The sequence below is a fragment of the Delphinus delphis genome, chromosome 1 (genome assembly GCF_949987515.2).
Source record: "Delphinus delphis chromosome 1, mDelDel1.2, whole genome shotgun sequence".
Lineage (NCBI taxonomy): Eukaryota > Metazoa > Chordata > Mammalia > Artiodactyla > Delphinidae > Delphinus > Delphinus delphis.
The window spans coordinates 183,370,495-183,382,568 of NC_082683.1; the positions used below are offsets into that span (position 1 = coordinate 183,370,495).

General features: G+C 61.7%; 1 protein-coding gene across 1 annotated transcript; it reads right to left on the reverse strand.

Moving 5' to 3' along the window:
* Positions 1-2,970: 2,970 nt before the first annotated feature.
* Positions 2,971-11,390, reverse strand: ARL8A (ARF like GTPase 8A). Its single transcript, XM_060011457.2, has 7 exons — positions 11,119-11,390; positions 6,855-6,935; positions 6,477-6,550; positions 5,054-5,147; positions 4,792-4,859; positions 4,490-4,560; positions 2,971-4,027 (listed from the first exon to the last, which is right to left on the reverse strand). Exons 1-7 carry the CDS (start codon positions 11,239-11,241, stop codon positions 3,978-3,980), a joined length of 561 nt encoding a protein of 186 aa, XP_059867440.1. The 5' UTR covers positions 11,242-11,390; the 3' UTR covers positions 2,971-3,977.
* Between the last annotated feature and the right edge of the window lie 684 nt (positions 11,391-12,074).

Below are 12,074 nucleotides of genomic sequence, written 5' to 3' on the forward strand. Positions count from 1 at the left end.
AACTACCCCTGTGCCCACGGGCCTTTCTTGTGCCACATCCCGGCAGTGCCCTCCTGGCCACCTTTGGCCCTTCCTGGCCTGTGGCTGGTGTCCTGTCCAGCCTGGGGTCCTGCGGCTTTGAGGGCAGAGTGGACGGAGGGGCTTGGGAGCTGGGGCACTGTGTCCTCAGGCTGGCCTGAGCCCAGCCGTCCCTGGGAAGTAGAAGGCTGCAAACTTATCTCCCCGGGAGCCCCCGCTGCTGTTCCTCCCTCCCCACAAAGCCCCCATTCGAGGGCAACCAGCAGCCTGGGGGGCTTCCAGCCTCTCTGAGAGCTGCCCTTGTTTGGCTTCTTAGAACAGACTGTTTAGCCTACAGACGGCCCAGCTGCCTGCCCCCCGCCCGCCCCCCCCCACCCCCTTCCCGGCAGGCAGAGCTCCATCGACAGCCCCACAGAGCCTTCTTTCCTCTCTCTGGTCCCCCCCACCCCCCACGACAGGGGGCCCTTCCAGAGGCCCCTTAGCCCCACCCGGGCCCAGCGAAGTTGGCATGAGGTCAAACAAAGGGACACCTTGGCCTAGGCCACAGACCACTCCCCGCCCCGCGAGCCCACCCTTCCCATCTGACGCGCAGCTCGGGCTCCCGCGGAGCTCCTGCTGCCAGCTCTGCCTGGATCACCTGCGCAGGGCCTCAGGAGGGTCCCCAGGGCAGGGTCGGGGAGGCACAGGCATTGCCCAGTGCCCTGGGCCCCATTCTCCTCTGCCCACCCCACCCATACCCCCTGGCCTCAGCCTGGAGCCAAGGCTCCTTCCCCCACTCCTGCGGATCTTAATGGCCTTGTTCTCTCCCCCTGGCACCCACCCTCAGGACGGGTGATGCCAAGAGAGAGGGAGGCCGTTGCTAGGCGATGGCGCACACTCTTTGTGCTGGAGAGACACCCACCCGTTTCTCGGCCGACCGCTGCCACAGTGACCAAAGCCCCCAGCTCTGTCTGCAGCAACTTAAGACGGTGGGGGGAGCAGGCTGGAGAGGAGACCAAGGGCAGGCTTGCGGTGCTGAGGTGACCGGGGCCCTTCCCTCTCCCCCCACCCCAGCCCCAGTCCCAGATGCACCAGCAGCCTCCTATGGGATGGAGGAGGGGGGCCAGGGTGAAGGCGGGACGCGCAGGCCGAGGATGGGAGGCTGGGGGCGGGGAGGGGGCACCGCCGCATCCTGTCTGGGGGCTCTGCCACAAAGGGGCCCCTGCCCCTCCCTGCGGTTCTGAGGCCCTGCCACCACCGCTGCCCTGGGCCCCGCCAACGTGAGTGGCTTGCAGGATTAGTCAGCAGGCCAGCGGGCCTTGGGAAAGAGCCACTGTCTCTCCGGCTAGGCCAGCTGGGGGAACAATGTGGCATTTGTTGCCTAGGGGTCCTGGGCTTGGGGTGGGGCGGCAGCTGGCAGTGGACTTGAGCTGGGTCTTTAGGGGACCAACCCTGAGCCCTGATGTCAGCCAGGTGGAAGGAGGGCCAACCCACTGAGCCGCCCTGACTCCGTCAGTATGCGCACCTTGCACTGAGAATTGCCTCCCTTGGGCCGGACTGGACGCAGTTACTGGACCCCATCAGTTAAACAGGAATAACCCCCCCTCACAGAGGCCTGGAGTCATTGAATGAGACAAGATACATAAAGCTCCCGGCATGACGCCTGGCACCTTCCTTCTCTCCCTCCCTTTGGGGGTTCAATTCTCCAGAACTGCAGAGCAGGTTTGGCCAGGCGTGCAAAGGGCCCCCCCATGCTGGTGTACATATACGCAGTCTGTCCTACGAAGCACCTGCTGTGTGCTGGGTGCAGGCACTGGGGCAGGAGGATGCCTGCTTGCTGGCGACCAGCCCATCCTGTCTTATCTCCTCAGAGGACGCAGGAGGCGAGAAAGGCAGCTCATCCCTAAAACTCCCCATCCTGCTCGCCAGACCAGTGACTGTTGGTCCTGTCCCAGCCTCCCAGGCCGTGGTATCTCCAGCCACCTCAGCAGCCACGAGGGCCCAGGGGACAGCCCGGCCCCAGCTTCGACCTCCTCGACCAGGGGGCACGTGTCCTATCCTTTAGGGGTTGCAAGGAACCTGAAGTCATCTAGCTCCCTCCGCCAAATTCCATCTGCATTCTCTCCCCAAACTCCCCGGCAGTGGGGAAGCCCTCTCCAGGCAGGCCATTCCTCCCTGCGGTTCTGATGACCAGGAGGCTCCAAGAGGAAGCAGCGAGGAAGGGCCGGTGAGCTCAGAGCCACGAGGGAAGGCCCTGCTCCCAGGACGGTGCAAGTGGCTTCCTCCCTGCAGAGGTGCGGCGAGAAGGGGTGGAGCCTTCAGCAGGGCCGGACCTTCCGCAGGGCCGCTCCGTCTCCAGGCTGAGGGGAGCCAGGGGGCGGGGCTTACGGTAAAAGTGGGTCAAGATGGCCCCGGATTTGGGAAGCGGGGCGCAAGCCTCCGAGGCCACGGCTGCGGGCAGAGGGGACCAGCTCTAGGAGTGGAGTGGGCTGGGAGGGGCCGGGGGTGGGCAGGGAAGGGAGGGCACGGCCTCTGCCGGGAAGCCAGCAGCCTGGACACCAACAGAGGAGCCGCTAAGGGTGGTAAGCCGTGGGCTCTGCAGGCCCGGCACTGCCCCCGCGCCCCCCAGGACAATTCACCGGCTCCGCCACCTCTGGCTGCAGGTGGGGGCCTGGACAGACTCCAGGAAGCGGGCTCCGTCCCGCACACACCGGGTGCAGCCGGGCAGTTCCGGACACAGACCCCCTCCATTCCCCTGGCAGCTGCTGGCTCAGAGCTGGGGACACAGGAAGGTCCGACTAGAGGAGGCGGCAGGGCAGGAGCCGGCGCGCTCGCGGGGGCTGCTCTGTGAAGGGCCATTGTGCGCCCGGGCGAGCGCGTGCCTCCCTTTGGCTGGGTGCGCCCAGGGTCGGGAACCAGAGTCCCCAGCCTGCCGGGCCGTGGACGGAAAAAAAAACCGCACCGCGCACCCCCCCAACACAAAATTGTCATTTATTCTTGTTGTTGTTAGGAGGCAAAAAAATGTACAGTTACAAGAATCATTTTCCAAACAGAGGTTAAATATGAGCTGAAAAGTGTAAAAAAGGAAGAGGGACATCACTTTACAAATCATTAAACAAACAGAAAACAAAACCCAAAGAACCAACCCCCCATGCCGAGTTCTCTCCTTGTGCAACTCTGCAAAACGAGAACAGAAAATGAGGTGGCCCGTGGAGGTGACGGCCCGGAGCTGGGAGCCAGGAACAGGCGGGAGGGGCTGCTAGGGCGCTGGCCTCCTGCCCCTTCGGCCCCCGGTCTCCGGCGCCTGCTTGTGCCTGGTGGCCATGCTGAGGCTGGGGGCAGAGAAGGGCGTCTCCGGAAGCTCCCGTCAGCCTGTGACATTCAAACACTGCGGAGACAGGCCAGACTGGGAAGTGGAGACAAACGGGACGTGGGGACGGACACCCGCGCCTGGGCTGGTACCTGCCCCTGTGCCAGCCTCACCTTTCCTGATCTGAACCGGCCCCAGCTAACCCCGCTATTCTCCTTCTCTCCAGACCGCCCCCTCCCAGATCCTGACTGGCCCCTGCAGCATCAAATGGTTGATTTTAGTCTTTGCTTAAATTAAAAAATTAAAATATATATACATATATATACTGTACACACAGGACAATAACAGAAGTGTGGGAAAGGGAAGCAGGGAGCGGGACAGGAGAGGAGGCGGGGCTGTGGGGCGGGGCTTCAGAGGGGGAGGGAAGCAGGGCGGCGGAGAGACAAAGGGAGAGGGGAGGGGGGAGGTTAGAGGACCGGAGGGGAGCAATTTATTTTACAATAAAATCGGGAGTTCAAACCTCAGCAGAACAGGACTCTGGGACCCCCAGAGGGCCCCTCCCCACACCAAGTAAGGAGGGGTGGGCTTGGGGGGCGGCGGGGGGAGGGGGCGGGAGCTCGGCTTCAGATCCGGAGGGCGGTCCCTGGTCCGAGGGGGCGGGGCCGCAGTCTCAGCTTCTCCGTGACTTTGAGTGCTGGATAAGCCACTGTAGGGTGATGTCTGCGGGGCAAGAGAGGAGGTTACAGGGCTTCAGGGCTGGTTCTCCTGAGGGTAGAGCACACACCTGGCCGGGGCGGCGGGGGGAAGGGGGCGCGCTGCAGCTAGGGTCAACTCTAAGGGCATCACAAGCCCAGCTTCCAGCTGCCAAGCTCCGAACAGCCCCTGATGGGTGCAAGGGCGTCTGGCTGCGGTGAAAGAGACGGAGCCATAGGACGAGTCCCTCAGACCAGAAGGGTCCGACCCTACGACGTCACAGGCAGGGAGTGAGCCCCAAGGAGAGGGGGGATTTGCCCACGATCACACACCAGTTGACGGCAGAGCTGGGGTGATGCTCAGCATCGGGGCTTCCCGCTGCCTGTCCTGCCCAGGAGAGCCACGGCGCTCCGGGCTCCAAGGAGAGAGCCACCGGCTGCCTTCCCCTCCTGCCCCTCCCCGCGAGCGCAGCGACGCCCCCAGACCCACCGATGTTGTCCTTTTCTTTGCAGGAGATGGAGTAGCAGCAGATCTCTCGGTCCTGGATGGCAGACAGATTCCTGCAGGGGACCAGAGCTGTCTGCTGAGGTTGCCACTGAGCAAGGGGCTGGGGGCCGGGGGCCGGTCGGGGATAGAGGGACGGGGAGGGGGAGGGGCGAAGGGCGGGGCTCGGGCAGGCGCGCTCTAGTGCCACCAAGCGGTGGGCGCCGAGAGCAGCAACGAGCCCTCCGCTCTGGCGCCTGGGAGTTTGGGGAGCAGGGAGGAAGGACAGGGAAGAGTGGTCAACTCACATTTTCTCGATCAGCTCCTTCTCATCCAAGGCTCCCGGGAGGTCTCGCTTGTTGCCCAGGACTAGGACCTGCCGAGAAGGGAGGGCAGGGCTCGGTCCAGGGCAGCCACGGCCAGGCTGCCCCGAGAAGGGGGCTGGCTTCCGCAGCCCCGTTGCATCCACACCCCTCCCTCTCCCCACCGCCAGCAGTGTTTACCCCCACCTGCCCCCAGCGGTCCCCGGCCGGCCGAGCCCCCGACCCTCCCACTCCACTCGGGGCTGACCGGGATGCCCTGCAGCTGGGGCTTGTCCAGTAGGTTGTGGAGTTCATTCTTGGAGGCCTCAATCTTCTCTTGGTCAGCGGCATCCACCATGTACCTGGGGGGCGGCAGGTGGGGACAAGCTGACACCACAGGCTGCGGGGTTGGGGGGGAAGGAGCTGCAGCAGCTCTGGCTCGACACCCGGGGTCTCCGCCACCTGGGACGGCTCAGGCAGGTGCTCTGAGAATGTCTTCTGAACCGATGGGAGTGAGAACCTGCAGGGGCTGCTGCGGCCGGCCCTTGTCCCATCCCCCAGACCTCTGGAGAAGCTGCCGCTCCGGTGGCAGCGCTGGGCCCCATAGGATTAGACCTAAGTCCTTCCCAGAGTGACCCGCTTACGTTCTCAGGGCAGGGCTGGCTAGACAAGGGGGTGAAAACAGCAAAGGAAGCCCCAGAAGACTTTCCTGCATCAAAATGTTTTTTTAAAAATCAGGTTGGGGACTTCCCTGGTGGTCCAGTGGTTATAGGACTCGGAGCTTCCACTGCAGGGGGCAAGGGTTGGATCACTGGTCTGGGAACTAAGAGCCTTCAGGCTGTGCGGCCAAAAAATTTTTTTAAATAATAAGAATAATAAAAACAAATCTGGTTACTGGGTGTAAGATAGGCTACAAAAACGTACTTTACAACACGAGGAATAGAGCCAATATTTTGATATAACTGTAAATGGAGTGTCACCTTTAAAAACTATAAAAAAATAAAAATACATAAAAATTTAAATTTAAAAATCAGATTAAAAACAACGAAAGCTGGGATTCCCTGGTGGCGCAGTGGTTGAGAGTCCGCCTGTCGATGCAGGGGACACGGGTTCGTGCCCCGGTCTGGGAAGATCCCACATGCCGCGCAGACTCTGGGCCCGTGAGCCGTGGCCGCTGAGCCTGCGCGTCCGGAGCCTGTGCTCCGCAACGGGAAAGGCCGCAGCGGTGAGAGGCCCGTGTACCGCGAAAAAAAGAAACACCAAACAACAAAAGCTAAATGATCTTTTGTTTGGGCATATATATACGTAGAATAAAATTATTTTTAAAAAGCAAGGGAGAGAATTCCCTGGCAGTCCAGTGGTTAGCACTCGGCGCTCACTGCCAAGGGCCTGGGTTCAATCCCTGGTTGGGGAACTAAGATCCCACAAGCTGTGTGGCACGGCCAACAATGAAAGGAAAAAAAAAAGCAAGGGAATGAACCACTAAATCATACAAAATTCAGGATAAGGGTGAGTCTGGGTTGGGGGTAGGCAGGGAGATGAGGAGGGACACACAGATGCTTCAGCATGAAGTGGTCAGTCCTCTGGTTCTCAGACTGGCTGGTGGGCGTCCAGAGCATGTGTCAAAGCAAAGGCAGCTGCACACAGGTGTGAGTCACCTGGCAACGACCATGGCCCTGCTGCACACTTACACGATGGCGCTCACTCCTCGGCAGTAGCGCTCCCACATGCTGCGGAAGCGGGGCTGTCCCCCGATGTCCCAGAGCTGAGCAAGAGAGGTGAGCGGGTGTCAGCAGCAGGCAGGCCCCCAGTCCATCCTGGCTCCCACGTGCCCCCCGCCCGCCCCACTGGAATTCCTTCTCTCTCTACGTCCCCGACTCCTAAGCCTACCTGAGCTCTTTCCCCAACTATCCGGTCGGACCCAAGCCTCTGCTTTCCTCTAGCTTCTCCTCCGGAGGCCCGAAGCACACAGACACGTGCACACACGCGCACACGTGCACACGTGCACACGCACACACACATCCTCTGCGGCCGTGGGCCTGCGCCCAGGGGCCAGCTCGGCCGCGCACCTTGATGGTCACGTTCCCTTTGGTGATCTTGCGCATGTTGAAGCCCACGGTGGGGATCATGTCCTCATTGAACTGTCCCGACTGGAAGGAAGAGTCAGAATTGGAAAAGGGGCAAAAATCGCCAGGACCCAGATGCGCTGTCCGCGGCGGCCACGGACCAAAAGGCTGCGGGAATGAAGCAGAGAGGCCAGGCCGGAGCCTCTCAGGCGCCCCAGTGTCCCGGGCAGCTCCCGCGCGCCCCCTGCTTTCAAGCAAGACGGGCCATGACCAAGCCCGGTGTCCACCTCACACCCGAGCTCCCGTGACAAAGAGGCCCCTCGAAGTCGCCCGACCAGGATAGAGAAAGTCCTTCCTGAGGTCTAACCCACCTCTCTGTTGTTGGACCAGAGCCCCCTTTCTGTATCTAGCCTCCGGTGCGGCAGGTCACGTTAAACAATCTAGGTTTACACTTTCACGTGGTAGTCAATGTTCACATCAGACCGAGGGTCGGTAAGTCAGCCACGCCCCAAAGGCAACGCGCAGCAAGCAACTTCCGGGTTTCTTTGTACTGTACCCATTTGTAGGATGGGTACCCCTCACCGTGCACCCCGACTAGACCGAGAGCTCTTGGGAGAGGAGCCGTGTCTACACTGACATGGGTGAGTTCACCCAGTAAGTAGAAGTTAACCGTAATTCTGTTTCCCATAACCCACTTTCAGATTCTAACAATTCCCACGTCTCCCCTCTAAACTGTCTCTAAGATTGTTCTAAACTAGCCACAGGACTCTATTAAGGCCAGACCAAACTCCGCTCAAGGTCATCTCCACGTTCACATGTAGGACACCTCCGCTTCTCCCCCAGACGCAGGCTGAAGGAGCTGGGGCTTACTTAACCTTGAACCTGAGGGGACAGCCTTGTTCCCTTACGATGTCACTGTCTTCTACCAGGTGGGAGGAGTAATTTGCCTAAGGCCACACAGAGTGGTCAGGGGCTCTGACCATCGGCCAAAGTGTAGGACAGGATGGCCTCTCATTCAGAGCCTGTGAGTCTGAATGAAACCCCCCCTGAATGAGACGGATGGATTCCCTTTTATCTTCAGGAATCACCTGAGCTCGTTCACCAGGTCCCTCGGATGTGAGCACTGAATGCCCAGGACTGACGCTCAAGATAAGACGGATGAGGGTTCCTAACCTGGAGGCCGAAGGGGGGCTCGGAGACCCCCCGAAGGGGCGCACAGTCTGTGCACATTTCTGTTTGCATGTACACGCCTCTGGGGAAAGGGTCTCTGTTTTTATCAGATATCAAAAGGGTCCAAGAGCCTCTAACAGTGAGGAAAAGGGGGTGCCCTGACGAGGGTTTGCTTTTGGCTAAGCAGGGGGGACCACGTATGCTTTAACTCCACGAACCCCAACAGGGTGCAGGTGGAATGGGGCACCCACGGGGCCCAAGCCCACTCCATCCCCAACCGGGCAGATGAAGAATGTGGTCCTGAGGAAGGAAGCCCAGCTCTTGTTTATCCCTCATCGTGGAGGAGCTTGGACAAGACACTTGGACCTCTCTGGGCCTCAGGGTTTCCTTCTGTGAGATGGCAGAAAAGGGTTTTGGTTTCCTAAAAATTGGCAAATGGGGCTCACAAAGTGCTTGGAAATGGTTTCCATACATGAGGAACCATCATGCTCTTTGGCCACCCAGAACATTCCCAGGCTCCCATAGAAATGGAAAGCCCAGCCTGGCAGAGTGTGATCCTGGACAAAGGAGGGTTCCAGGAGGACCCTCAGGGAGCCAGGCTCCCCGGCCTCAGTATTTCCAGTTCAGCTGTGAATCAGAGCTAAGCTGGAACCAGTCACTACTGCATTTCCCGGCTAAGGCCTCAGATCTCACAAGCTCCTCGTTCAAGGTCAGCAGGCACCCTAACGTCATCTGGAGGAACCCCTGGCTCAGACTTGAATGTCCTCTGGCTCATCCCTCCTGGGTCAGCTCCAACACTCCAAAGTGCTTTCTAATGAGTCAAAAATCCACCTTCCCAGCTCTACCCCTCGGGTACCCCAAAGTTAGTTCTTCCCCTGGATGCCCTTTCACACTTGTGGGTATCTGAAAATGGCCTCTTGTTTCCCTCGGGCAAAACATCTCCCACTTTCTGGCAGCACAACTTTTTCAGAACTCAGACAGGAGTTCTGGGTTCTCAGATGCGCTGGAGAATCTCTTTGTGACGCTTCCCAGCTCACATTAGCCAGAGGAGCAGCTTACACATGAGCTCAATTTCCATTTACAGTCGGACTCATACAAGGAGTAGAAAAAACCCAAATGGGTAAAAGCTAAGACAAAGAAAGGCCACAAGAAGAGGCAAAGGGGATCCAGAAGGTCAGTGGTGGGCACGGGCCAGAGCCCGGGGTCCTGACTCTTCACTTCTTTCTGAAAGACACTCCACTGGGATCATACACTGGTGGGCGACAATGCCGTGGCCCTGGAGGAGCTGAGAACTCTGGACTCGGGCACTCCCACTGCAGCCCACGAGGGATGGGTGTTCTGGAGAAGCCTGTTTCGAGGGAAATTCACGCTGCACTTTCAGGATGTGTGAGTTGAGGTGGCAAATTTATGTCATAAACATGAAGGCCCGGCTGGGGGAGGGGAGCCCTCGCTGCACCCCTCGGAAACTCCTGACCCTGGCAGTGAAACCTGCGACTCTTGGATTCCGTTTCTGACCTGCCAGAGCATCCCATTCTCTGGACACGACCAGGACACGGAACCGCCTGGGTTCCTGTGGACCCCCGCCCAGGAACACAGCTTTGTAAACGCTCTAGGAGGAGAGACTCCCTGGGGACCAGAGGTGATGCCCAGGCTGAGCCACGAGAGTAGCAGCGGCACCGACTGGTCCCCTCTCGGCCTCTCCCTGGAGACAGCCCCCCGATCTCGGCACCTCGGAGCGAAGCCACAGGCCCGCAGGACCCGAGGCCAGGCGTTGCGCTCCTGCTTTTGGAGTCCAAGTCAACACCAGGTCTAACCAGGAGCCTGCGACCAAGGGCCAGCGCCTGGGCAGACAGGAGCCCAGGAACCATCGCGCCAACAAACCCAGCCTGGGCCCGAAGAGCCTGTGCTGCTGGGTGAGCGGCCAGGAGCCCCTGGGCAGAGGTCATCGCAAACACGTTTGGGAAAGGAAGCCAGTGCCCAAACACGCCATCATGGGGTACCTGCCCCCCAGTCTCCCTCCACCCTTCTCTTCGAGGGTGGGCAGGAGGCAGGCAGGGGAGGTACCCAGGCTGGCAGGTCACACTTCTCTGCTGACCCCTGTCATGTATGGCCGCTCCACAGCTCTCAGAAACCCCCGTCTGCGGACGAGGGCCGGGTCCCCGGACACTTCAGCTCTGCCCAAGCCTTCCTCAGCCCCACATGCCCAGCCCAGCCCTCTCGGAAATGCAGGCCGCAGCCACCACTGCAGCTCAGCTCAAACACCCAGGGAGCTCATCTTCCCCTTTTTCGAGGCAGATTTTAACTCCTCCCCACCACTGCCCTGGCGCTGAAAGGCTTACACTTGCCCACCTTGGTCTTGATGACCCAAAGCCCTCAGAGCCACTCTCCCCTGTGTCCCCAGAGTGGACCTGCCCCTCCACCTCCAACTCATCCTCTGGGTCCGAAGCACCTCCTTCTCCCCTGCAACTTCCGGGCCAGGCGGGGACTCCGAGCTCCCTTTAGGATGCAGTGCGTCCTCCCCGGACCCCCAGCTGGACGCCACGGTCGGGGAGAGGTTCCCCGTGGAGAAGGAGTCTGGGCTGGAGCCCAGGGCCTCTGCCGATTCCACTCCCCCCAGGGATCCCTCCCCCCACACACCCTCGTCAATAGCACCGGGGCTTCCTCTTCCGGCCAGGAGGGGTTAATCCCCCGGGGTGGGGCCGGGCCGGCCCGGGCCCCCTCCCCCAGCCTCGCGGGCATCCGTCCTGCGACCCTCCGCGCGCCGCACGGGCAGGCCCTGCACTTTCGCCCCGTCATGCGCCAGGGTGCGGGCGCCGGAGGGGGCCCGTCTCCGCGGGCGGCGGTCCCTCTGGCCTCGTGACACCCTCGGCGCCGCCGGTCCTGGGGCCCGGGCCGCGTCCCCTCGTCCCCCGCCCCTGCGCCCGGCCGTGCCATCCCGGCCCGGGCGCGCGCCGCCGGGTCCCCAGGGCCGTGCTAGGCCCCGCGCGCCCGGGCCCGCGTCTCCCCGCCGGCGCCAGCCGTGCCGGCCACGCCAGGCGGCGACCCGCTCGGCTGGGCGCGGCGGGGACCTGAGGCCCGGCCGGCCGGCGCCCCGTACCGCGATCACGTTGACGAAGGTGGTCTTGCCCGAGTACTGCAGCCCGACCAGCGTGAGCTCCATCTCCTCCTTCCAGAAGAGGGCCTTGAACCAGTCCAGCAGCTTGTTGAACAAAGCGATCATGGTCGCTGCGCCGGCCGCGCCCGGTGCCGGCTCCCCGCCGCCCCTCGTGCCCTCGCGCTGCGGCCGGAGCGGCCCCTCCCCGGTGCGGCCCGGCTCCGGACTCGGTGCGGGCGGAGGCTCGGCTGGAGCGCGCGGCCGCCGACGACTCGCTGCCGGATCGGCGCGCCGATGGGTGTGGCCTCCGCGCGTCCTTCTCCTCCCGGTCGCCGTCCTCCTCGCAGTCGTCCTCCTCCTCGTCCTCTTCCTCCGCCCGCGCGGCCGCCGGCCCTGCTCGCCCCCGAGCGGGCGCGCTCCTCCTGGCCGGGCCGGGCGGGCCGGGCTGCGGGTACGCTGGGCGGGGCGCCCGCGGCCTTCGGGGCGGGCCGGGCTGCTGTGCGCTAGGGGCCCTTGGGGAAAGAGCTCCGATTGTTTTTCGCCTTCCCGGGTTGCTGTGCCCCGATTGGCACCCGCTTCCTTCTTACAGGGCGGTGGGCCCGAGGTGGGCGAGGGCCCCGCTGAGCGGGACCATTTCCAGGGTGGAGGACGGTGGTCCGTGGCTTCCCAGGAAGCGGGGACGATGTCTCTAAGATCTTTTGTTCCCTAAGTCCTTGCCTCTGAGCATCTCTGGGTACCGGAGCCCCAGTGGAGGGGAACATCCACCTGTGAGGCCTCGTTAACCACGAGGTACCAGGGCCACTTGCTTAGGAAGCCTCTGGCCCAAAGTGACTTTTACTGGGACCACCATGATACTAAAGAGAGAGAGTCCTGTGGGGGGTTTCCCGTGAGGGAGGTTTGTGGCAAATGAAAAAAGTTGGCCTGTTTTGGTAAAACCAAAGTTTTCTTCAGGAGAGCTG